The sequence below is a fragment of the Aegilops tauschii genome, chromosome 7, assembly GCF_002575655.3.
Source record: "Aegilops tauschii subsp. strangulata cultivar AL8/78 chromosome 7, Aet v6.0, whole genome shotgun sequence".
NCBI lineage: Eukaryota > Viridiplantae > Streptophyta > Magnoliopsida > Poales > Poaceae > Aegilops > Aegilops tauschii.
This window is the reverse complement of record NC_053041.3, coordinates 227,036,399-227,063,485: the sequence shown is the minus strand read 5'-3', so window position 1 is coordinate 227,063,485 and position 27,087 is coordinate 227,036,399. Positions and strand designations below refer to the sequence as shown.

The 27,087-nt window shown below is 51.3% G+C and overlaps 1 protein-coding gene and 1 long non-coding RNA gene across 2 annotated transcripts; both read right to left on the bottom strand.

The window, feature by feature from the left end:
• Positions 1–653: 653 nt before the first annotated feature.
• Positions 654–6,170, bottom strand: LOC109765114 (squamosa promoter-binding-like protein 15). Its single transcript, XM_020323895.4, has 11 exons — positions 5,789–6,170; positions 4,940–5,693; positions 4,531–4,724; positions 3,593–4,443; positions 3,406–3,480; positions 3,200–3,307; positions 2,996–3,113; positions 2,752–2,887; positions 2,524–2,668; positions 1,807–2,427; positions 654–1,716 (listed from the first exon to the last, which is right to left on the bottom strand). The coding sequence occupies exons 2-11, from the start codon at positions 5,647–5,649 to the stop codon at positions 1,285–1,287; spliced, it is 3,390 nt and encodes a 1,129-aa protein (XP_020179484.1). The 5' UTR covers positions 5,650–5,693; positions 5,789–6,170; the 3' UTR covers positions 654–1,284.
• A 730-nt stretch (positions 6,171–6,900) lies between these two features.
• LOC120969947 (uncharacterized) lies at positions 6,901–7,344 on the bottom strand. Its single transcript, XR_005764558.2, has 2 exons — positions 7,230–7,344; positions 6,901–7,137 (listed from the first exon to the last, which is right to left on the bottom strand). It is a non-coding gene; the product is annotated as an uncharacterized lncRNA (long non-coding RNA).
• Positions 7,345–27,087: the final 19,743 nt, after the last annotated feature.

Genomic DNA, 27,087 nt, shown 5'->3' with positions numbered 1-27,087 from the left:
AGCGTGGGCGAGAGAGGCAAGCAACTGGCTGGAAAGAGGGGCGCTCACATGCTCCTGCTGTGCCAGTAGCAACTAGACCGCCACTAGATGCCGTACGTAAGTAAAGCGGCCGATCAAGGCTGGCGGGGCGAATCCATGAGGACGCGGGAGGGCGGGTACGGCGCCCCTGCGTGCCGTCGCTGTAGGCGAGAGATGGGCTGGCACCTATCGATCGTGGCTGCATGTGTGTGTGGCTGGGAAGCAAGCGTCCAATCCGACAGCCATGTGGGATGGGCAAAGGGGGAGGGACGAAAGCCATCGGCCGCGCGACACGGACCGTGGAACGCACACATGCGCCCCCGGCCGGGAAAGGCATCGTTTCCTACCGTGCGAGCTGTGCAGATCACGCGTCTGGGTCCGGCTTCTGCCCGCCCGGGGCGTGCCAACTTCGGCAGAATCTGGCCGGCGTGTCCGCCCGGCGATCCACACACGGCGCGATCCGGAAAAGCTCCGGCATCCCATTCGCATCACAAGCCCCCCGCGCCCGCAAGGATAACACAGCACAACTAGACTTTTTACACCAAACACGGAAGCGAATCAGCATAATGGGCATTGCATACTGTATTTATAAAGGACAAGGAAATGCATGCACAGAACAAAAAAGATACCCAGGCTTTCTATCAAAACGGGAACTCCAGAGTTGTTATGGTAATCGAATAAACCAATAGATCCGGATACACATGTAAATCTGCCTCATTCCTATTTAGCTACTGACACTATCGACCATTTATACTTCCCCCTGCTACCGTCTAAACACAAGACAAAACAGTAAGAAACACTGTATTTGATACACAAAAAAGATTTAGTAAGAACAGAGACCAAGATAAATAAATACCATCTTATGATACATGAAACAGCAGATTCACACTTACACCAGCAAAAAAGAAATCAAGGTTACTTACTGATTAAGCACAGAACTATTGTTGCCTCTGTCTTATTGCTCTTGACATTGACAAGCTCTTGTACCTTCCTCCCTCGTCACAAAACTACTATGTGCCAACCCTGCCCAAGTTTTATCTTTTGGCAGGGTTCTCCAATCCCCCTTTTCTTGATTCTCTGCCCTTAGAAGCTTTCTTCCGGCAAGGTTTTATCCATGCAAATATTACATTTCATCATCCATGTCCATGGGCAGAGTTCCATGGAAACTGGAAAGGTTAAAAGCAATCTGGTTCCACACCCTCTGGTTCTTGTAAGGTATTTCCTTAATAACATCACGCGGCTAAGTAATAAGGCATCCTCCAATGTCTATGTGGGACCGAAATCCAACCTCTCCCACTTGAAGGACCTACCAGAATTAAACCGCAGCAAAGCTCGCATGAATACACAGACACAGACACACACTGCTGCTATGGCAAGCATTGAATGGATGTAGGGGCGAGCAAGCAATCCTCGAGAACGCATAGGGCGTCTTAGTAAGCCAGACTCCAAAATGGCGCACTGGTTGCAGGATCTTATTTCCAATGCTTGGATCCCAGATGCATTATTCGCACCAACATTCCCTGGTTGATCCATATGAATTTCACCTTTGTTGAGCACAATGGTAACCTGGCTATTCTTCCTGTCCATAAGCTTTCGCGTGACAAGTTCATTGTATGAGCCGTTGTTCCTGAACGTCGCATACACTTCAGGAGATAGCCCTTCATCGTCTAGCACGGAGTGCCAGCAGCTCAAACCAATCTGCAGTAATAACAAAAAACAGAAGAGTTATCAATGTGAAATACTAAGAAATAACTATGATAAAGAGAGGTTAAATTATACAGGGCTTACCTGTTGAGGATCATCTGTCAACGCATCAACTATATCCTCTGCATCATCAATGGATGCAGCTAGATGTAATGGAGTCAAACCACCAGGGCCGGGATAATTTGGAAGGAAAGGGTACAGTTTGGAATTGTCAGGGCAAATTACAACAAACTGCACAAGCAAATGCACCATGTGGCTACTCTTCCTTTTCACTGCCCTGTTCAGAAGATGAATCTCGGAGAGCATCTCCAGAGTCTCATGTGATAACTCGTCACTAACCATACTTCTCTTGGTAAGAATTTCGAGTAGTGTTTTAGTGAGGGAGCACCAGTCCCGCTCATTTGAAAACAACAGAAGGTGTCTGAACCGTGCAGTAGAGAACTGAATCAACTCTGAATGAGAAACATCTGATTTGGTGGAAGGTGTGCATGCAGCGGCCTTCTGAAAGAGCCAGCCAAGTTCATTAAGAAAATGCAGAACTTGATCCCTTGGCTTTAGCCGCCTAGCATCATGGACCTGATCATCTGGAGAGACATCAGGAAACCGCGAATCTTCAAGTTCATCTTCAAGGTTTCTTAACTCCTGACAGATGCTTTTATTCGCAAAAATAACAGGGAAGCTGTTTCCTCTGAACCTGTTCTCAACCTGCATGTATGAACATTCAAAGTTGTAATCACCTTCCTAGTGCTAAATAGAGTAAATCTTTACATATCTAGAGCAACCGAGGTACAAAGTACAAACCTCAATAAAGCAACGCCCAAGAGTAAGACTTGGTTCTCCCGGTAAGTCAAAGGTCTCGACTCCTGAATCATCATATATGGTACCCGGATACGCTGAACATAGTACCTCTTTCGATATATACTTCCCCGCGCTGGTGCAGTGGATCCTGCAAAGATTCAGAGTCAATGGTCAAGCAGGAAACAATTACAATACCCGCAAAAAAAAACTATTTTACAACAGGGAACTTACTGGGTGCCCGGGATCGTTAGATTACGGCCCTTAAGAACGAGAGAGGTCTTTCTCCCACCAACAACAGCAATTGGTGTCACAAGGGTCAACTCAGGGGTATTCCATGTTCTCCATGATTTTGAGAGGCGGGTCATTCCTGGAATACAAATTTGATATCAACCAAAACGAATTCATAGTCAAAACCCATCGAAGAGTGAGCAGGAATAGAGAAGAAAATTAACACACAAATAGTAGTTATGTATACCATCTTTGTACGACACCAACTGGTTGTCGCTTCGAACTAAAAACCTCCCTTTTCTCCAGAAATCCAAATCAGAAGCCTGAACTAACGAGTTTACTCGCTGGAGGAAATTTTCTTCAAGCTGCATTAAAAATCATACGATGTTAGATAAATTTGCAACAATTCTATTGCATGCATTCGTTTTTGCTAGCGTAGCAGCAGACTTACTTCATCCCATGCAATAGTTGGCATTGACAGATACATGGATAGTACAAGGCAACCAGGGCGAATGTAACCCTCCATTTCAGTGGGGCTGTGTTTCAGCCAATTTACAACCTAAGCAAGGAAGGAGAAACATTTCAATTATATGGTGAGTGAAATGCACTGGAAGAGTGCCTTCCAGTTACCATGTTGGCACAGTTTCGTGGTCATACCTCGTCACGAAGGTTCCCAGGGATTGAGCCAGGTTCCTTGCCAAAGAGCTTGAATATAATCTTTCCAGTACGATCCTACAAAATGGAAAATTGTGCGCAAATTAGGTTGAAAGCGCATCTAAAATAATAAATGACACCTTGGCTTGTGACATAATCAACTGAAATGGCAAGCTCCGATATAAATTACCTGTCCATCTGAATTTGACGTTGATGGAGAATGGTCTGAACCAGATGTTGAAGCATAACATGACTGGTACGTGGGGTTTGGTGGTGACCCATTTTCCGTTGGCCGTTCTGAATCCTTGAAAAGCTCAAGCGGTGGCGCGCACCATGCCCGAGTGGTACTGTTCTCAACTGTTGCACCATCTTCTCCATAGTCAGCAATACGAGGATGCCTGATGCCTTCATTTACTGAACGAGTGGGGAAAAATGTGTGTGTTACAGGTGGAGAGGATGAAGGAGACCTCTCGTCCATAGGATTACTGCTCTCGGAAGACAAGTACTTATTTGCAGTGTCCATTTTCACAGGAATGTCCTCATTGTTACCAAACAATTGCAGCGACAAGTACGGATGGGTATCTCGGTCTGGCTGCTTATATACTTCAGGTGGACTTCCATGGGTGCTGCTACTCCTTAACATACCAGCTGCGGGAAAAGGTCGAATGGATTTCTCATGGGAATTTACAACACATGCTGGCTCTGTTGAATGACTCTTGCTCTTGTTATTACCACTGCTATCACTGCTCCCCTGGGACTGAGATGTATTGGTCTCGGGGGTTGATGTCCCAAGAGCACCAGATAGAACTGTTAGCAAATCCATGGTTGATGGCACAGTCTGCTTGTCGACCACCTTTGTTGCATTTTGGACAGAAGAATCTTGTTGTTGCCCCTGCGAGGCATTCAAATCAATGGCTTCTGATGGAGGAGACTTTGCCACGGAGTTTGCATTATTGATTGAGTTTATTTTGCTTATGATTTGGACCAGATTATCTTTATCCGGTATCGGAGGGATGCTGGGTAGTTTACCAACATTACCACCTGTCAATGCAGAGACAGGAAAAATAGTAATCAGGTTTAAATCAACAAGTGAAAGAGCGTATCCAAGTTCAGTAGGGGATCAAGTACCTTGCAAGCGTGCAATAACAGTGATCAGATTGACAATATCTTGTGTCCTATTTGCTGCATTTTCTTGGTTTTCAGGAAGCAGCAATTGTGAAGCAACATCTGTTGGCTGGGTTTTCCTCCGCCGTCTGTTGTGTCCGGCAAGCCTTCGCCTGCAACTCCTCTTACCCTCATCGAACTCCGAGAGCGGATGAAATCTAAATGATTGACCAGAAGAACCAACTTTTAGTAACTAAAATGCTCTCAGCCTGCAGAGAGACCATAAGCATTGGATAGAGAAACCATTTCTCTGGCCCAATACACACACTAGAGCAACCGGTGGCATCATAGAGATAAATCCCTAAAAGTGGCATCATAGCAAAGAATCATGCCACAAAAAATTTGGGGGGAAGTTTGCAGGCACGATCATTACCTACTACACTGCTGGCAGAAGCGCTGCATCTGGTTGCCAACTACCGCCTTGGTTGTCTTGCTGTGGATCTCACACACCTTGTGCCTCCGGTGGTAATCCTTGGCGCTGGTCAGATCCGCGCGGCAATCATCCACCTGGCACATGGGATAGCTGCCGCCTCCGCTAGCGCTCCCTCCGCCACCACCGCCGCCGCCTCCTCCAGAAGCAGTTCCGGGCGATCCAGACCGAACCCTCTTGCTAGGCCTAACAGCCTGCTCCTGTGACGCCCGTGCAGGCGGAGAAGGCGAAGAAGACAAGGTAGTTGTCGGGCTCACATCCATCGCCATCGATGCCTCCTCCCGCAGGGTCAGCTGAAGGCTCAGGTCACCGGCACCCCCGCCCCCCTGCCGCCGCACCTCGGCAGCCGTCGCCGGCGGCGGCTGCGCCTGCTGCTGCTGTTGGTGGTGATGGTGGTGGTTCAGCCCGCCGCCGAGGCGGAGCGCGTCGGAGGACGGCCTGGCGGTGAAGGCGCGGCTGTCCCAGTCCCACATGCTGGGGTTCCAGTTCCCTCCGGCCGCGGCGCCGGCCCCCATGGGGGCGTTCTCCGGCGGCTCCACGGCGGGCCACGGGCTGCCGCGCTTCCTGGCCGCCGCCGCCGCATGGGGAGGCAGCGGCTGGATCTGGTGCAGGTACAGCGGGGAGGCCACCTGCGGCCCCACCTCCCTCTGCATCACCCGCGGTCCTGCGCTTCCCACGCCCGCTTCTCCCCTCGGATCTGCACGAGCCCAGCGCCACAACACGGATCAAAACGGACGATCGCCGACGAGCGGGAGCGGGGGATTCGATTGGAGCAGTCGGCTAGTCAGTTACCTTTGCGCGCACGGAAGCTGGGCGAAGTCCCGGAAGAAAACCCGCCTCACCTCATGTCGCCTCCGCGGAGAAAACAGGAGCGGGGCGAGGCAAGCGGCCCAGAGAAATGGTGGAAACGGCGGCCGGGACGCGAGAGCGCGGCGCTGGCGAGAGGCGCGAGGGGTGAGGGAGGGGGGAAGGGAGACGAAGACCGAGTGGGGGGAACGAATCGAGCCGAGACGAAGAGGCGGGTGGGAGGGGAGGGCGAGCGCAGCAGCGCACGGGGTTCGGGTTGGGATTAGCTGCTCAACTAGCGTGTAGCGCCATGCCGCGGCAAGGGTGGGAGGGGGTTCGCGTCGCGTGGCGTGGCGTGGCAGGGGGCGCGTAATTGGGGAGGCGGGGCAGGGGCGAACGCGCGGGGGAGGGGCGGGGGTGGGTGGTGGCGCCCCGCCGTCCCACGCCGCGGGCCGTACGGGCGGGTGGGCCTGGCTGGCTGGCTGGGGGCATCGCGCGAGTTGGCGATAGGCACGGGTGCAGTGGCGGTACTGGTACTGGTACTGGTGCTGGTGCGGGTAGTACGACTGATGCCGCTGGCCCTGGCCCTCCCCCTCTCCGGCCTGTCAACCGCACCACCACTCGTACTCGTACCGCGGCGTCTCTGCCCGTGCAAGGCTCACCCCCGCGGTGCGGGTGCGTCCCCCCTGCCCGCTCCTCTCGGTCTCGGGTCGCTTTGCCTGCTGGCGCCGGTACGTCGCATTGCCCGGCCTCGTATCCTCTGCGCGATCGGGTCCTCCTCGCCGAACGCTGGTACTGCATGGTGCTTCATTATTGTACTTGGCCTGACATGTGTAGTACGAGTATTCAAATACTATCGGTGAGAAAAATGGTGTTCAAGCTGGCTACAAATGAAATTTTGAATTCAAGCCCCGCGTTCTTGGGCGAGGTAGCAAGAAGAAAAAAAGAAAACCACCGCGGATGAAAAGTCAAAAACTCTAGCATACTTGAGAATTATCATCATTCGGCTGGCGGCTATGATCGGTAGGGCGTCACCGAAGCACGGGAATCTCAAAAGATAGAAATGCTTGCTAAATCTTACAAGAAAAAATACATGCAAAAAATAATGCTTTGCAAGGTTTAATCTCATTATAGATTTCCTCCATAAATCTCATTTTATTGATGTGCTATTATTATGTGAAGTATCTCATAGGAGTTTTAAGGGAGGGGGGGAACAAATTTAAAACATAATTGTTTTTAACCTGGATAAATGGATCATTCTTATCACTTCCTTCTCTCCCTCCTTCTGGTAGCTCCGTTGAGAGACTCCTATGGCTCCCTGGGCGATCACATGCCTTGTCTGATGGCGCTGCCGGCTGGAGATGGTTAGGGAGAGGTGATCAAGCTCCTCTCTGTATATAATAATGGTTGTTTAAGACTTGCCTTAAAATTGTGTTCGGTGTTATACCAGACAGGATTGTGTCGGTGGAGCTTATGGGGCGTGCATGGTGGTCGTCGTCCTCTTACATGTGGTGCTCCAGTGGCTGGAGCCGAAGACGAGGAGGCTTCATTGTCCCTAGTGGCTGCCCAACAACGAAGATGATGAGTTTGCCCCGTCTACTCCATCCAAGACGTCGTGGTGGAGGGAGCGAAGATGCAGACAAGGCAAACTCCTCCGTTGAGATGCGAGCGCAATTCCTTACCGTCATCAGTAAGAGCGTCCACTGAGGCGCTTTGGTGCCCATCAGTGCCCCCTCCCCCCTCCCCGGTTGTGGATGTGGTGTTGGTGGTCATGTCGGTCATAGTTGTTAGTCCCCTACTTCTTCTGGTCGAAAGGTGGCCCACTAGAACCTCGTCATCAGCTCCGTCATTCCTCCCGGCGAGAAGCTAAAAGGGAGGCATGTATCTAGCATTAGCCGAGCGTTTGCTTCTTCCTTCGCCGCCGGCAAAACTGGTGGATATGGGGCAGCGAGGTCACCACCCCAAGTAGTTTATCCCCGGTGGCGGTTCCTTTGGCTCTCCACTAATCCTATTAATAATGACTAAATTGCGGTTTTACTTTCTGACCTCGGATCCTATATGTAAGATGCAAGGATTAGCTTGCGTTTTCTCTTTTATGTTGGGTACCGATATAATTTGTATCGTCATGCTTATCCAATGGAACTCTAGGTCCTTCAGGACCCTTCGCTCTTTGTCATCTTACTGTACCTTCATAACAAATGACAACCCTTGGTGCCTTTGGGATCACCCAAAAAGGCCAGATAAAGTTGAACGCCAAGGGCTCCTTTCGATTGGTACATGGGCACTAGTGATGAAACATGTACAAAACTAAAGTGAAAAGAGAGTTTCTCGTGGAAGTGAAGACGAAATCTAAAACACCAGCAAGAAAAGGAGCTTTCATGCCCATATACGTTATCGTGGAAGTTTCCATATTTTTTTGTGTGTTTGTATAGTGGACTTCAATTAAACACATATAAGCTTTTAGTCCAACTTAATCTACTAAATATAAAAATCGCACGTTTTGTAATACGACTTGTCATCTCGACAAATTTGGAAACTTGTACAAAACAGTGGTCATATTAGCAACTGAATTTATTTGGTTTCATTATTTTTACTTTTTGGATTAAGAGGATCCTATGAACTTTTATTTTCCAAAGCCGTATTTGCTCTATATTTATTTTCAATAGTATAGACTTTCTTATTAATTTCCGAGGGAGGATGTTAGGGATTCGGTTCAGGGTGAAGGATGAAATTAGATGCGCCGGGCTAATTTACATAAAAAAAAACCCGCAAACGCCAGCCGTCGCCTCGGATTGGTCAACAAGTGGTCAAATGGAGCGGCGACGAGTGGCGTACGGTGAACAGTGACCGTACAATCACGTGCAGGCGTATTGAGTGACCGTATTGGTCGTATCTTGAAGTACAGTGACCAAAGTGTGCTTTCTTCTCAAGTTCAAGTACCGCCAGTGCATTTTACTCTATTATTATTATTATTATTATGAATCAATGGAACCGTAGACAACCAAAATATATATGAAATTTATTCTCAATTTCTTTTATGAAACTTGCACCTAGAAAATATTCGAGCGAACGATTTGATCGTGCTTCTGCCCTTTGGTCCGAGCTCTCGAGGGCAGGACCGGGAGAGGGGCAGAAGTGGGGGTAGGGTGCGACCGTGCGAGGACGCCCGCGGGGCCCGTCGGGGTGCCTGCTCCTCGCCTCAATTATTTGTCCTTTCAGATTCCTTCCCCCGCCCGGCTTCCCGATGGCGGCACCACCACCACCACCACCCCGTCGCTCTGCCGGTACTTGTGTACCACCCCACCCTTGCCCTCCTTTTCTTTTTTCGTGTGTGTGCGCGAGACTAATCCCCTTTCTTCCCGCGCTCGCCTAACGCCTTTTTCTTTTCTGCCTTCGCGCGCGCCGTGTCGCCGCACGGCCGCTCGCCCGTACGCTTGCCCCGGCCGGACGGCACGCGTGTCCCGGCGGCTATGGCCACAGCCCACAGCCCTGCCGGACTGGGCCACGCACCCTAGCTAGCTAGCGTCCTTCCTTCCGTCCTTGCTCGTGATAAGATCTGTGACTGGGCCGTGACCACCTCTTCTGCTCCGTTCCCCTTCCTCGCGTAGTATACGAAAGCTGCGTATTCTCCCGCACGGCATGATGATTTTACCACATGCAAACAATCAGAGAATGTATCGTGTGAGCCATGCACGTACTGCAGTCAAGGGACGGCGAGCTCCGAGCTGGATGGTGGAACGTCGGTTCATGTGACGAGTCGTCGACTGCCGATGCACGCTCGCTCGCTCTGGCATATGCCGGGACGCATAGAAAATTCGTGTGAATATACAAGTACGTCTACGACAGTTCACTCGCCTTTCTTTTTCGGGGCAAGGACGGGCTCCATTTGTAAATTGTAGGTGGATGGCATCTCGCTCGGGATGTGATGGATTTTGATCGCGACGGGGTGGACAAGTTTTCTATAAGCTCGGACAGTCAGACGTGTTGGAAAAGGACCGCTAATTCGATTTATATAGACCAGAGAGGAGGATTTCTTACTGTGTGCATTGTGGTGGTGCGTCTAGCATTTTGTGTTTCCTGCAACAAAGAGAAGAGACTGTAGTACTGCTTATATTTTTATTTTTATTTTTGAGGGAGACTAGTAGTACTGCTTCACGTACTGGTGCTACGACAATGTTACTATCATTTTGGTATTATTATACAGCAATCATGGAAGTTCTGGGAGACCGAGAATTAGAAAAGTACGGGATCGGACGTGGTCCGTACCTGTATTTTTTTTTTTTCACGTCTGTTTCCTATGGTACGATTCCATGTGCCCTGGTTCTAAAAATATCGTTTGCATTGCAGCATTTATCACTCGATTAATCACATCGCTTCTTTGCCAAAAAATGTCTAATGCGGAGCACGTATATACCAGATAAAAATAGCAAATCCTCACACACAAAAAGAAGATAAAAATAGCAAAATAATAATGCAAGAACACCGGCACGTAGTACAAACCCAACCTCGACCTTCCTGCCACCATTTTAACTCACCAGCCAGGGCGACCATCTTATCTTCTTTTATGGTAAGATTTAACTTTCAGTTGGATTTCTATGGCTCGTGTTATTTTTAGTTAGGGCATCTTCAACACCGTCCTTTAAAACGACTATTTTGTTGAATATATCGTGATTATTAAGAGACATACGAAAAATTAGGAATTATTTTAGCTTGTTTTGTGATTCAAGAATCATGTACTAATATATATATGCTCATGAGACTCAAACAATGAATTATTTTAGCTTGTTTTGTGATTCAAGAATCATGTACTTATATATATATGCTCATTAGACTCAAACAATAAATCATCAATTTCACCAATCTCCCTCTCTATTTCTTCTACGTGGTATCAGCCTAACCCTGATTCAAACCTAGCCGCCGCCGCTTCCACACTGCACCGCCCCCGGGTCGGTCGATCCCCGTGATCGCCACCGGGGCCGCGTCGCCCGTACATAGGGTTCGTCTGTCGGTCGTGTTGACCGGTTACCCTAGAGAGTCTTTTCTCCCTGATCTTTTGGTCCGGGTTTTTTTTCTTTTTGGTTTTACGATCTAAGATCGGTATGCGTTGCCCGCCGCCGTCGACCCCGCGCACCTCTACTCCAACAACGGCGTGACCACCTAGCCTCGACGCGGCGGACCGTCACGGCCATCATCCATGCGTCTGGCCGCCCATCGTTCTGCGACGGCCGTCGCCGCCCTGTCCCCGAGTACAACGCACCCTCCACAGATTGAGCAAAGGGCCACCGCTGCGTCGCCCCATGGTTCTCCCCATGGCTGCACCTACCCGTGCCGCCACTGCGTCGCCCTTTCGGGCCGTAGCGTCGCGGCACGCGGTCCACACCGCCGCCCCAGGCCATTCCCGTGGTTGCACCGACCCGCGCGCTACCGCTGTGTCGCCCCTTCAGGCCGTAGTGCGCGGTACACCGCCGCTCCAAGGCCGTCTGCTCCAGGCTGTCCCCGTGGCTGCACCGACCCTCGCGCTGCCGCTGTGTTGCTCCACCGGGCCGTAGTGAGCGTGGCACATGGTCCCTGCCGCTGCCCTGAGGTCTTCCCCGTTGTCGCCCAGACCCGCGCGTTGTCGCTGCGTCGTCCCTTCGGTCCGTAGCGCCGCGACACGCGGTCCACGCGCATCTACTTATGTGTGGTATGCGCCGCGCCGCCTTCCTAGGTGCGAGAACGCCACCGTCCATGCCGTTCTTCATCACGCTGTCGCATTCTTCCTCGCCTACTTCGAGCACCGCCGCCGCGCTCCTAACCTAGCCGCCGCCGCCGCTCTTCTTCCCGGTCCATGGTGACTACCTCGACACCGGCCACCCCAACTCGACATAGACCACGACATACCTCGCACGGCTACCTCGACCACGACTACACCACCCTACGCTCTCGAATACTTCGACATCAGCACAAAGGGCTACCACCTTGCTTGAGCAACATCGTCGATTTTCACTCCAGCCACGACTTCTGTGATGCATCAACCGTTCGACTGTGTGCAGATGTCCGTCGGCTTACCTTCGAATTATTCTCTAGTCTCACCATCTGCGTCGCTACCGTTATGACTGCGCGGGGGGGGGGGATGATGTTGAGTATCGTGATTATTAGGAAACATAGGATAGACTAAGAATTATTCTAGATTGCCTTGTCCTCCAAGAAGATCATGTACTCCTATATATGCCCACGAGACTCAAGCAATAAATAATCAATTCCATCAATCTGCCTCTCTATTCCTTCTACATATTTGTTTGTTTACTAGACAATCCATGGGCAAAAATGCGAAAGCCGGCCATCCAACCATATTTTAAATGTCCGCCCAGGTCTAGCAAATTTCATTTCAAAATGCATAGCAATACGTGAGCAAGAGCGGTGCTCGGGGCAACTCCAACGGGGCGACCAAAACGGACACGGATTTTGTTGGCTTTTTGTCAGTTTGGGTCGGCCGAGCGGACATCCGTGTCCGCTTTTTCATTTGGGTCAGCCGATGTGCCCAACGCGGGGCTGACGCATTTTGGACATGACCATGTCGGCATTTCGTCGAACACCTGATGGGCCGCCGCTCTCCGCGCCGCATCCCTGCCCGCAGACGAGGTCGACACCAACCCGGATCTCCCGCCGCTTGCCTGCGCGCGTCCTGCCGCGGCCGCGGCCCGCCGCCCGCCATTGCGCGAAACGCCTGTGCCCGCGGCCCCCGCTCGCCTGCTCACGCCAGCTTGCCGCGGCCTCCTGCTCGTGCGCCTCGCCTGCTCCTGCTGGTGCTCCTCGCCGCTCGCCCCGCCCCGCCGCGCTAGCCTCGCCGCTCCCCGCGCCTGCCGCAGCTTGCCACGCCCGCAGCGCCACCTTGCCTCGCCTCCCCGCGCGCGCCGCTGCGAGTCGCGCCACCTCGCCCCGCCCGCCGCGCGCTCCGCAGCTCGCCCCGCCCGCCGCGCGCTCCGCAGCTCGCCGCGGCCGCTTGCCCCGCCCGCCGCACCACCTCGGCCGCGCCCCCCAGCCAGCTCCAGCGCACGGAGCTCCGCCCTGCAGCTCCATCCCAGCACGCTCGCGCCAGCCCCGCGCTCCGCCCCCTGCAGCTCCTGCCCAGCGCGCTCGCGCCTGTCGGCCTGCCCGCGCCCCGCCCCGCCATCTCAGGGGACCTCCACGACGCGCCGCCGCGCTGCTCGTGCTAGAGGGAGCACCGCCGCGCCGGTGGGGGCCGCCGGAGCTGCGCCTTGTGCTAGCTCTTCCTCGGCGCCCCGCGGCTGCATCGTGGTCCCGCATGGTGGGTGGGTGGTCGTGGTGGGCCAGGGGGAGAAAATGAGAGAGGGTGACAGGTGGGTCAGGCAAGACACAGACGGACGAGGCGGGCGCAGCAAGCGTCCGCTTTTTTTTGGCCGCGGACCCAAATGTGGCGCAAATTTGGGATGGAAATGGGTCCGCGCGGACACAAAGCGGACGCAAAATGAAAATGGGTCTTTGCGTTGGTCCGTCGTTTTTGTCCGCGCAGACCCATACGGACGCAGGCGGACAAAATGGGTCGCCCCATTGGAGTTGCTCTCATAGCGCCCGACCACAATAAAAAAGAGATATATGTTCATAGTTTTTACATGCGCCTGGCCACAAAAGTATCAGTGAGGCAATCCGTGCAAAAAATCGGCATTTTTGTCATGCTAGACCCGATATCCGAGCCTCCTCGCTCACTTTGCCGCCTCCTCCTCCTCACCATTTGCCTCCTTCTTGGCCACATCCATCTCGGTCATCAAGCCATTAAACATCTTGACATGGATGGCGATGGTGCATAATCTGGTCAGTACCCTCGGTAGGGTTGCTAATGTGTCCGGAAGTACGAGATCGGAGATCACACAAAGGTTTTACCCAGGTTCGGGTCTCCGATGCGGAGTGATACCCTACATCCTGCTTTGTGTTGTTATTCATGGTGGGTGTACCTCGTATGAGGGATTACAGTGGGGAGGATGAGTTGCTACCAAGAGTTTAGGTCTACGCGAGTAGATGAATTTGAGATTCTCGTAGACTCCACCCTATATATGCGATGAGGGCTAGGGTTTTACAGGAGGTAGATCCAATCTGGCCACCGTCATCTTGACCTAAGGTCCAAGATGATCTCTAGATGCTTTAGCGATCCTCGTGGCTTCCTTTGATTGCCAACTCCTTGGTGGGATTCATGGGCCCCGTGGCAGGTCTGTTGCCGGGCTCCTGGGTAGAAGCCACCCCCGGTGTAATACACCGCCAGTAGGCCCCGAGCATGTTTGGGATGGAAGTAGTTGGTCTTCGAGGTCCTGGGCGGGGCTCCTAATATTCATGCTGGTCTTGAGGTTTTATCTTTATGAGCTCGGTACCGCGGTCGCCAGCGGGCTTGCTTGCCATGTAGGCTCCTGAGATGTCATCCTAGTTGCTTCATGGCCGAGTGGCGTGTTCCTCGGGAGCATTTCGAGTTCTCTGCTGATACGTCTCCAACGTATCTATAATTTTTTATTGTTCCATGCTACCTATTGAGCCTGCGTTGGTTTTTCCCTTGAAGAGGAAAGGGTGATGCAGCAAAGTAGCGTAAGTATTTCCCTCGGTTTTGAGAACCAAGGTATCAATCCAGTAGGACACAACACGCAAGCCACTTAATACCTGCACAAACAAACACCAACCTTGCACCCAACGCGATAAAGGGGTTGTCAATCCCTTCACAGTTATTTGCAACGTGAGATCTGATAGAGATGGATAAACAGTAAAGTAATATTTTTGGTTTATGGAACGAAAAGTAAAAGATTACAAAGAAAGTAAATAGGAAACTAGAATTGTAGATCGGAAACTTATATGATGGAAAATAGACCCGGGGGCCATAGGTTTCACTAGAGGCTTCTCTCAAGATAGAAATTATTACGGTGGGTGAACAAATTACCGCCGAGTAATTGATAGAAAAGCGCAAAGTTATGACGATATCTAAGGCAATGATCATGAATATAGGCATCACGTCCGTGTCAAGTAGACCGAAACGATTCTGCATCTACTACTATTACTCCACACATCGTCCGCTATCCAGCATGCATCTAGAGTATTAAGTTCATAAAGAACGGAGTAACGCTTTAAGCAAGATGACATGATGTAGAGGAATGAACTCAAGCAATATGATGAAAACCCCATCTTTTTATCATCGATGGCAACAATACAATACGTGCCTTGCTGCCCCTACTGTCACTGGGAAAGGACACCACAAGATTGAACCCAAAGCTAAGCACTTCTCCCGTTGCAAGAAAAACCAATCTAGTTGGCCAAACCAAATCGATAGTTCGAAGAGACTTGCAAAGATATCAAATCACACATTTAAGAATTCAGAGAAGATTCAAATAATATTATAGATAAGCTGATCATAAATCCACAATTCATCAGATCTCGGCAAACACACCGCAAAAGAGTATTACATCGAATAGATCTCCAATAACATCGAGGAGAACTTTGTATTGAGAATCAAAGAGAGAGAAGAAGCCATCTAGCTACTAGCTATGGACCCGTAGGTCTGAGGTAAACTACTCACGTTTCATCGAAGAGGCAATGGTGTTGATGTAGAAGCCCTCCGTGATTCAATCTCCCTCCGGCAGGATGCCGGAAAAGGCCCCAAGATGGGATCTCACGGGTACAGAAGGTTGCGGCGGTGGAAAAGTGGTTTCGCGGCTTCCCTGGAGTATATATAGGAGGAAGATCTAGGTGGGGGGGGGGGTCAACGAGGGGCCCACAGTGGGGGGGCACGTCCTACCCCCTGGGCGCGCCCTCCACCCTTGTGACCGCCTTGTGGCTCTTCTGACTTGCACTCCAAGCCTCCTGGGTGTCTTCTGGTCCAAGAAAAATCATCGCGAAAGTTTTATTCCGTTTGGACTCCGTTTGGTATCCCTTTTCTGCGAAACTCTAAAACAAGGGAAAAAAAACAGAAACTGGCACTGGGCTCTAGGTTAATAGGTTAGTCCCAAAAATCATATAAAATAGCATATTAATGCATATAAAACATCCAAAACAGATAATATAATAGCATGTAACAATAAAAAATTATAGATACGTTGGAGACGTATCAAGCATCCCCAAGCTTAATTCCTGCTCGTCCTCGAGTAGGTAAATGATAAAAACAGAATTTTTGATGTGGAATACTACCTAACATATTTATCCATGTAATTCTCTTTATTGTGGCATGACTGTTCATATTCGTAAGATTCAAAACAAAAGTTTAATATTGACATAAAAACAATAATACTTCAAGCATACTAACAAAATAATTATGTCTTCTCAAAATAACATGGCCAAAGGAAGCTTATCCCTACAAAATCATATAGTCTGGCTATGCTCCATCTTCATCACACAAAATATTCAAATCATGCACAACCCCGATGACAAGGCAAGCAATTGTTTCATACTTTTGACGTTCTCAAACCTTTTCAACTTTCACGCAATACATGAGCGTGAGCTATGGACATAGCACTATAGGTGGAATAGACGGTGGTTGTGGAGAAGAAAAAAAAGGAGATAGTCTCACATCAACTAGGCGTATCAACTTGCTATGGAGATGTCCATTAATATATATCAATGTGAGTGAGTAGGGATTGCCATGCAACGGATGCACTATAGCTATAAGTTTATGAAAGCTCAAAAAAGAAAACTAAGTGGGTGCATCCAACTTGCTTGCTCATGAAGACCTAGGGCGTTTGAGGAAGCCCATTGTTGGAATATACAAGCCAAGTTCTATAATGAAAAATTCCCACTAGTATATGAAAGTGATAACATAGGAGACTCTCTATCATGAAGATCATGGTGCTACTTTGAAGCACAAGTGTGGCAAAAAGGATAGTAACATTGTCCCTTCTCTCCTTTTCTCTCTTTTTTTTTCTTTTTTTTCTTTCCCCTTTTTGTTTTTTGTTTTTTTGGGCCTTCCCTTTTTTTGGCCTTTCTTTTTTTCCTCACATGGGAGTATGCTCTAATAATGAAAATCATCACACTTCTATTTACTTACAACTCAAGAATTACAACTCGATACTAGAACAAAAATATGACTCTATGTGAATGCCTCCGGCAGTGTACCGGGATGTGCAATAAATCAAGAGCGACATGTATAAAAAATATGATGAACGGTGGCTTTGCCACAAATACGATGTCAGCTACATGATCATGCAAAGCAATATGAAAATGATGATGCGTGTCATAATAAACGGAACGGTGGAAAGTTGCATGGCAATATATCTCGGAATGGCTATGGAAATGCCATGATAGATAGGTATGATGGCTGTTCTGAGGAAGGATATGTGGTGGGTTTATGGTACCGGCGAAAGTTGCGCGATACTAGAGAGGCTAGCAATGGCGGAAAGGTGAGACTGCGTATAATCCATGGACTCAACATTAGTCATATAGAACTCACATATTGCAAAAATCTATTAGTCATCGAAACAAAGTACTATGCGCATGCTCCTAGGGGGGTAGATTGGTATAAAAAGACCATCGCTCGTCCCCGACCGCCACTCATAAGGAAGACAATCAATAAATAAATCATGCTCCGACTTCATCACATAATGGTTCACCATACGTGCATGCTACGGGACTCACAAACTTTAACACAAGTATTTCTCAAATTCACAACTACTCACTAGCATGACTCTAATATCACCATCTTCATATCTCAAAACAATCATAAGGAATCAAACTTCTCATAGTATTCAATGCACTTTATATGAAAATATTTATTATATCCCTCTTGGATGCCTATCATATTAGGACTAAATTTATAACCAAAGCAAATTACCATGCTGTTCTAAAGACTCTCAAAATAATATAAGTGAAGTACGAGAGTTCATAAATTTCTATAAAATAAAACCACCACCGTGCTCTAAAAAGATATAAGTGAAGCACTAGAGCAATTTTGCCTAGCTCAAAAGATATAAGTGAAGTACATAGAGCATTCTAATAAATCACGATTCATGCGTGTCTCTCCCAAAAGGTGTGTACAGCAAGGATGATTGTGGCAAACTAAAAAGCAAAGACTCAAATCATACAAGACGCTCCAAGCAAAACACATATCATGTGGTGAATAAAAATATAGCCTCAAGTAAAGTTACCGATAGACGAAGATGAAAGAGGGGATGACTTCCCGGGGCATCCAAGCTTAGGTTTTTTGACATCCTTGAATATTACCTTGGGGTGCCTTGGGCATCCCCAAGCCTAGGCTCTTGTCACTCCTTATTCATAGTCCATCAAATCCTTACCCAAAACTTGAAAACTTCACAACACAAAACTCCAACAGAAAATCTCGTAAGCTCCGTTAGTATAAGAAAATAAATCACCACTTTTGGTACTTGTGAACTCATTATTTATTTATATTGGTGTAATATCTACTGCATTTCAAATTTTCCATGGTTCATATCCCTCGATACTAGCCATAGATGCATCAAAATAAGCAAACAACACGCGAAAAACAGAATCTGTCAAAAACAGAACAGTCTGTAGCAATCTGAATATTTCGAATACTTATGAAACTCTAAAAATCCTGAGAAAATAGGAAGTCCTAGATAATTTTCCTATTAATCTTCTGCAAAAAGAATCAACTAAAAATCACTCTCCATCTAAAAATAAGAATTGTTTTCGTGAGCGCAAAAGTTTTTGTTTTTCAGCAACATCAAATCAACTATCACCGTAGGCTATCCCATAGGTCTTACTTGGCACAAACACTAATTAAAACACAAAACCACATCTAACCAGAGGCTAGATGAAATATTTATTGCAAACATGACCTAAAAAGCAAGAACAAAAATAAAATTAGGTTGCCTCCCAACAAGTGCTATTGCATAAAAAACACCAATAGATATGTTGGCGTTCTGGGAACGGGGGTCCCCAGATTTGCCTGCCTACTAGCAGCCTGGTACGACCCATCTTCATCAGCAAACACTCAAGACGTTGCGATGGGCCAAGCCTCGCGAGGCGGACGACACAAGACCTCCTCAGGGGCAACCTCGCTAGGCTGGCTCGCGAGGAGCGGAGAGATCAAGGCGAGGGGCACCTCGTGAGGTTTCCGTGACGTGGGCCATGACGACCAAGGCCAGGCGGGCTCCAGGCGGGCGCCAGCAGGCGCAGAGTACCAGTCGCCTCTTTGGTGCTAAAGGGGCAGGTGCAGGCGAGGAGTCCCGAGGCATCAGGCAAACGTTTCCATATCAGTGCAACGAGACCAAGACCAGCAGGACGGCAGGACGAAGGTCATCGCGGAGCCCACGACGTCGTCACCACCAGAGCCTTTGGCAGGCGAAGACCACCTTTTGTCAGGATAGCTTGTACTAGCTGTACCCCTTCGAATTGGCCATTGTGGGATCCCTTCCCGCCTAAACATTTGGGAAGAGGACCAGGGCCTCTATAAATAGGACTAGCCACCACCATAGGAGAGAACTCATCTTGGGAGGATTGAGATCATCCCCAACCACACAAGCTCATCGAGGTCGAGAGCGCCTCTCCTCAGGAGGTTGTTCTTCCCTTGTACTTGTTCATCCCGGGCCTACAAGGCAATCCACCACACCACACTGGAGTAGGGTATTACACCACATCAGTGGCCCGAACCAGTATAAACTCTTGTGTCCCTTGTTCCTCGGGTTCGGCGAGCTAGGCTTTGAGATCGTGGCGAGAGTGCGAGCTAGGGGGAGAGAGATCTTCGTGCGCACCCCAGAGTTCGAACCTCAAGGGTTTTGCCGGAACCCGTAATCCGACATTTGGCGCGCCAGGTAGGGGTGCGCTGAAGCTTTTCTTCCGTCGATCCACGCTCCGCTACTCCACCACGTCCATGGCGGACACACGCCGAGCCCGCGTCGAGCGTCAGGCCGTCCTGGCCGCCCGCGTCGCTCAGATAGCTCCTGTCGGCGGGCCTCCCCGTCGTTCTCCATCACCCGCCGCCAACGCCGCCACCGGCCCGGCGGTGAACGAGCAGCAAGCATCATCGTTGCACCCCTCTGTGCGGCAGGACTGCCGCACCGCCACCCCGTCGCTGACTCCGGTCGGCTCATCGTTCCACGCTCGTCGCGCGCACATGAACGCGTAGGCCGCGCTGCTCATGGCACGCGAGCTCCTGCGCTATCGCCCGGTCGATGACCTCTACGAGGACTGGCTGGACCGCATCGCCGAGCTCATCAGCGCCACTGGGGGCTCCCCCGTACCATCTCTCTCGCCGCCTCGCCCTCCTCCAGCTGCAGGCGACGTAGCTCATGGAGCGCCTCCGCCGCCTCCGCACCAAGACGGCGTCCTGGCACCAAGACGCGCGGCCCCTCGGCGTGACCCGCCGGCGCCCGCGCTTGAAGAAGGAAGCTGCCAAGAAGTTCCCTGACCGTGGGAAGACGCTACTGCACTCCCGGCGCCACCACGTCAAGACCGCGCGCCGCCTGCGGCGGCGGCGCGTGGGCGTCAAGATCAAGCTCCGCCCCTGCGACGGGCCCCGGTGGCCACAACAGGCTGTCGTGCCTTCACTCCGGAGCTGCGTAGCGTCGTCTGGCCAGGCAAGTTCAAGCCAGACCTGCCCCCGCGCTACGATGGCACCCCCGACCCTGCGAAGTTCTTGCAGCTCTACGAGCTGAGCATCGAGGCGGCCAACGGCGACGAGAAAGTCATGGCAAACTGGTTTCCCATGGCTCTCAAGGATGGTGCACGCTCGTGGCTTCTGAACTTGCCCCCGGGGTCAATCTCCTCCTGGGGCGAGATGTGCGACCGCTTCGTCGCCAACTTCCAGGGCACTCGCGACCGCCCGCCAGTGACCTACGCTGCATCAAGCAACAGCCAGGAGACCCTGCAGAAGTACATCCAGCGCTTCAACAGCGTCCGCCTCAAGATCCCCAAGGTGACGGACGAGGCCATCATCTCAGCGTTCTCTGATGGCGTCCGCGATGTCAAGATGAAGGAGGAGCTCGCCATCCATGAGGAGCTATGCACGGCTTTGGAGATGTTCAACATGGCGACCAAGTGTGCAAGAGCTGAGGAGGGGCGCCTCTCCCTCCTCGAGCTCCCTGCTGCTGACCCAGAAGAGAAGAAAATAAAGGCCAAGGACGTGAAGCGCAAGGGAGTAGCCGTGCTCGCGGCGGAGTCGGACACGAAGCGCGGCCGGGACCACCTCGAGTCATCCAAGAGCAGCCGTCCGTTCCGCGTCTTCCACAACGTACACAGCCACAACACCAACGTTTGCCAAGAGCTCAGGGCCATTCGAGATGGACGCTTCGGTCGACGCCCCGAGAGCAACGACCGGGGCTACGGCCGAGGAGGAGGAGGAGGAAGTGGAGGATGCTGGGACGACCGCGGCCCCCGTCAGGAGTGGCGCGACTGGCCTCGCGAGGACCACTGACAGGACCAGCCTCGTGAGGGCGCCTGGAGGGACCAGCCTCATGAGGACCGTCCTCAGGGCAATCCTGGCCTCCCTCCGTTGCCGCCACCGCCAAGAAGGAACGACAACCACCATCAGGACGAGGGGGCTGGGGGCTTCGAAGAGCCGCGCGCTATCGCCTGCATCTTGGGCGGTGCACAGGCCCCAGCTTCCCAGCGCATCTTCAAGCAGTTTGCTCGTGAGGTGAACGTGGCCCTTCCCAGGCTCGAGGCTACGCGCCCGCTCAGGTGGTCCAAATGCGCCATCACCTTCAGCTCGTCGGACCAGCTCAAATGCGCGGCTACTGCCGGCGCCCTCCCGATGCTTTGCTCGCCCGTCATCAGCAATGTCCAAGTCACCAAGACCCTCATCGACGGCGGCGCAGGGCTCAATGTCCTGTCCGTCGAGACATTCGATAGCCTCCAAGTGCCATACGATCAGCTACAGCCTACCAAGCCTTTCTCAGGAGTGACCGATGGCTCCATCACCCCGATAGGGCAGGTCCGCCTCCCTGTCACCTTCGGCCAGCATAACAGCTACCGCATCGAGCTCATCCACTTCGACGTCGCCCACATCCGTCTGTCGTACAACGCCATCCTTGGGTATCCATCATTGGCCAAGTTTATGGCAGTGACCCACCACGGTTACAACGTCCTCAAGATGCGAGGAAGCGGCGGAGTCATCACAGTCCCCTGCGAAGAAAGAGATGCGGTGTGCTCCCTTGAGCGCGCCTTCCAAGCCGCAGCCATCGAAGACTCCGACAACAAAGGCACCCTGTGAAGGAAATATGCCCTAGAGGCAATAATAAATTTATTATTTATTTCCTTATTTCATGATAAATGTTTATTATTCATGCTAGAATTGTATTAACCAGAAACTTAATACATGTGTGAATACATAGACAAACATAGTGTCACTATTATGCCTCTACTTTGACTAGCTCATTAATCAAAGATGGTTAAGTTTCCTAGCCATGGACATGTGTTGTCATTTGATTAACGGGATCACATCATTAGAGAATGATGTGATTGACTTGACCCATCCGTTAGCTTAGCACGATGATCGTTTAGTTTGTTGCTATTGCTTTCTTCATGACTTATACATGTTCCTATGACTATGAGATTATGCAACTCCCGAATACCGGAGGAACACTTTGTGTGCTATCAAAGGTCACAACGTAACTGGGTGATTATAAAGATGCTCTACAGGTGTCTCCGATGGTGTTTGTGGAGTTGGCATAGATCGAGATTAGGATTTGTCACTCCGATTGTCGGAGAGGTATCTCTGGGCCCTCTCGATAATGCACATCACTATAAGCCTTGCAAGCAATGTGACTAATGAGTTAGTTGCGGGATGATGCATTATGGAACGAGTAAAGAGACTTGCCGGTAACAAGATTGAACTAGTTATTGAGATACCGACGATCGAATCTCGGGCAAGTAACATACCGGTGACAAAGGGAACAACGTATGTTATTATGCGGTTTGACCGATAAAGATCTTCGTAGAATATGTAGGAACCAATATGAGCATACAGGTTCAGCTATTGGTTATTGACCAGAGATGAGTCTCGGTCATTACTACATAGTTCTCGAACCCATAGGGTCCGCACGCTTAACGTTCGGTGACGATCGGTATTATGAGTTTATGTGTTTTGATGTACCGAAGGTTGTTCGGAGTCCCGGATGATATCACGGACACGACGAGGAGTCTTGAAATGGTCGAGACATAAAGATTGATATATTGGAAGGTTATATTCGGACACCGGAAAGGTTTCGGGGGTCACCGGATAAATACCGGAGTACCGGGGAGTTACCGAAACCCCCCTGGGGGGTCAATGGGCCTTAGTGGAAATAGAGGGCAGCAAGGGAGCTGTGGGGTGCGCCCCCCTAGGCCCAAACCGAATTGGTTTAGGGCTTGGGGGCCGGCCCCTGATACGTCCATTTTGTATCATGCTTTTATATCGATATTTATTGCATTATGGGCTGTTATTACACATTATGTCACAATACTTATGCCTATTCTCTCTTATTTTACAAGGTTTACATAAGGAGGGAGAATGCCGGCAGCTGGAATTCTGGGCTGGAAAAGGAGCAAATAATAGAGACCTATTCTGCACAACTCCAAAAGTCCTGAAACTCCACGAAAGTTATTTTTGGAAATAATAAAAAATACTGAGCAGAAGAAATACGTCAGGGGGGCCTCCACCTGTCCACGAGGGTGGGGGGCGCGCCCTACCCCCTGGGCGCGCCCCCTGCCTCGTGGGCCCCCTTTTGGCCCTCCGGTGCCCATCTTCTGCTATATGAAGTCTTTCGTCCGAAGAAAAATCATAAGCAAGCTTTCGGGACGAGACTCCGCCGCCACGAGGCGGAACCTTGGCGGAACCAATCTAGGGCTCCGGCAGAGCTGTTCTACCGGGGACACTTCCCCCCGGGAGGGGGAAATCATCGCCATCGTCATCACCAACGCTCCTCTCATCGGGAGAGGGCAATCTCCATCAACATCTTCACCAGCACCATCTCCCACTACTGGAATCAGCTAATTTGCCATCTGCCAGCTCTTTGCCGTCTGCTAGCTGACAGCAAAGAAGCTCCTTGCCATCAGCTACCCGAAAGCAGACGGCAAAGAAAGGGCTGACGGCAAAGAATCTCTTTGCCATCTGCCAGCTCTTTGCAGACGGCAAAGAATCTTTGCCGTCCGCTGGCAGACGGCAAAGAGTGAGGTGGCCCCCACCCCCCGCTCGTTTGAAAAAATCTTAACGACCCACCTCTTTGCCGTCCGCTAGCAGACGGCAAAGAGGCAAAAAGGCGGACGACAAAGGCTGGCGGACGGCAAAGAGGGCACTTTACTAACGGCAGGTACCCCCCCACCCGTTACTCACTTCCTCCTCGCCCTTCTCCTCCCACCCCCCCGCCGCCGCCGCCGCCGCCCGCCGCGCGCCGCCGCCCCGTCGCCCCACCGCCCCGGCTCCCCGCCGCCCCACCGCCCCGTCGCCCCCCCGCCCCGGCCCCCCGCCGCCCTGCGCCCCACCGCCGCCCCGGCCCCCCGCCGCCCCGCGCCCCCCGCCGCCCCAGGCCGCCTCCTCCACCGCCCCGCCCGGGCCCCCGCCGCCCCGCCTCCTCCACTGCCCCGCCCCGGCCCCCCCCGCCGCCCCGGCCCCCCGCCGCCCCGCCTCCTCCACCGCCCCGCCCCGTCGCCGCCCCCTCCCCGACCCGTCGCCGCCCCCCACAGTGAGCCCCTGCCATTTTTTTCTTCTGTTTTTTTGTTTTTCTTTTCTGTTTAGATAAGGTTTTTTAGTTTAAGTTTTTTCAGTTTAGAATTAATTAGTTTAGGTTATTTAGTTTAATTAGTTTAAATAGTTTAGTTTTAATTAGTTTAGGTTTTTAGTTTAGGTTTAGGTTAAGTAGAAGGGGGAAGAAGAAGAAGAAGAAGAGGAGGAGGAGGAGGAGGAGGAGGAGGAGGAGGAGGAGGAGAAAGAAGAAGAAGAAGAAGAAGAAGAAGAAGAAGAGGAGGAGGAGGAGGAGGAGGAGAAAGAAGAAGAAGAAGAAGAAGAAGAAGAAGAAGAAGAAGAGGAGGAGGAGGAGGAGGAGGAGGAGAAAGAAGAAGAAGACGGGGGATGAGAAGAAGTAGAAGTAGTAGAAGAATGAGAAGACCCCCTGACCCCCCAACCCCGACACCACACCCCGACACCGACTCCACCCCGACACCCGACCCCCTAACCCCCTGACCCCGACACGACACCCCGACCCCCTAACCCCCTGACCCCGACACGACACCCCGACCCCCCGACCCCGAAACAGCACCCCGACCCCGACACCGACACGGCACCCCGACACCGACACGACACCCCGACCCCCGACACGACACCCCTGACACCCCGACCCCGAGACCCCGACCCCGACCCCGACCCCGACACCCCGACCCCGAGCCTGACCCGACACCCCGACCCCGACCCGGCACCCCGACCCGACACCCCGACCCTGAGACCCCGACCCCGACACGGCACCCCGAGACCGACACGACACCCCGACCCCCGACACCTCCCGAAAAGGTGTTCTTTGGCCTTCCAGAAGCCGATGGGGTCATATATTTGTGAATTATTAGTTAGGTCATATATCTTTCGATTTTGTTATGAAAAACATCATATATAATTGTGTTGATCAGGTAGTTTTAAATGTGCAGTTGTTTCATCGCTGCGAGGTTTGGTGTTCGACGACCTCGCCGTGCGTTTGACGAGCTCTGCCCCTTCGTTCGTGGGTGAGCACAAATGACATGTCCTCCTCCCCCATTAATTATTTGATCTATTCCGATGAAACTTGATAGCTAGATATATATGTGTCTTGAATCATCAGTATGCGTAACCAATATGTGTCTCCCGTTCGAAAGCGTCATAGTTATAAATATGCATGCATTTGCATATTTATAACCTTGATTCTTTCGAATTGTCCAACGCTATCCATGGACAGCCCGAGTATGTTTACATTGGGTTCGTTTTCCCATATGCTTTGCTCCGGATCCGACGCATAAATTTCGTCAGTGCCTCCCCTGTTGTTCTCCGGGTACACATCCTCTCTGTTTATTGCAGAGACGTGTATCAGGAGAACAGCGGGGAGGTGCTGCCGAAATTTTGCGTAGGATCCGGGGCATAGCATGGGAAAATGAACCCAATCTAAACATACTCGGGTGGGATTAGGACCTATCATTACCTATTAGAGTGTAGGTTGCATGGACGTAATAAAATTGACAAAGTAGATCAACTGATGAATACATACATGGTGAATTATATATATATATATATATTTGTTGTGTGTTTAGTAGCTCTGAAAGTCAAGATGAGTGATCGTGCGTGGATGTACACCGGTCACACTGGTCAGAACAAATGGAGCACTGAATGGTTCACAAAAACCAAGGGGTTTGTGCGAGCCGCATTTGCAAATGGCCAGAGGAAAACCTGGTGCCCCTGTTTACGGTGCGGCAATTGGGAAAAGAGGACAGAGGCTGAAATGGGCAAACACCTGCAGAAGAGTGGTTTTACGCCCGATTATACGGTGTGGACATTTCATGGTGAGTCTGCCCAACGTGACCGAGCTGAGGTGGATCGTCGTCGCACCGACGAGCATGGTACCGGGATGGAAAACATGGTGCAAGACTTTGATGATGCTCGGGATTCGGACGAGGAGATGGAGGAATCTGCAAAGGCCTTCAATGAAATGTTGGAGTCTTCAAAACGTCCGCTCCATGAGCACACTGAGCTTTGTCAGTTGGATGCCATCTCACAAGTAATGGCTCTGAAGGCTCAGTTCAACTTGGGCAGAGAATGCTATGATGCAATGATGACACTATTTTTTAATGTTGTACTTGATGATGATACACTTAAGTGATACACATATTATTATTCATGTCGGTCTTTTTTTTATGTTGTACTAATTTCGTTTACTGTTTGTCATGGCAGGTGTTGAAAGATGGTGGGCGCTGGTCGGGAGCGCGCCAAGGCCCCTTCTTCGTCGGCGCGTGGTCTGAGGTCTTCGATTCCAGACGTACCTCTCTGCCGAGCATTGCTGGACAGTATGTCCACACCGCCGGGCCCTTCTTCGTCGACCGCGGTGCCCAGCAGGGGACGAGGTAGGAAGAGAGGAGGTGGGGCACGTGGTCGCGGGAGAGGAGGTAGGGTGACTGCTACGGCGCCTTCCTCGCCGCCACCCCCAGCTGTTTCACCCGAGCACGTGACTGCTAGGGTGGACTCGTCCGAGGAGGAGGCTACACGGACTCCGGTCCACGAGCCTCCGGTCCACGGGTCTTGGGCCCACGAGCCTCGGGTGGACTGGCCTTCGGCCCACGAGAGTTCGGCCCACGAGACCCCGGAGGAGCACACGTCCGGATGGGGTACCTGGCCGGATCAGCCCGAGGAGCCGAGTGGCCATGCTGATGATGGC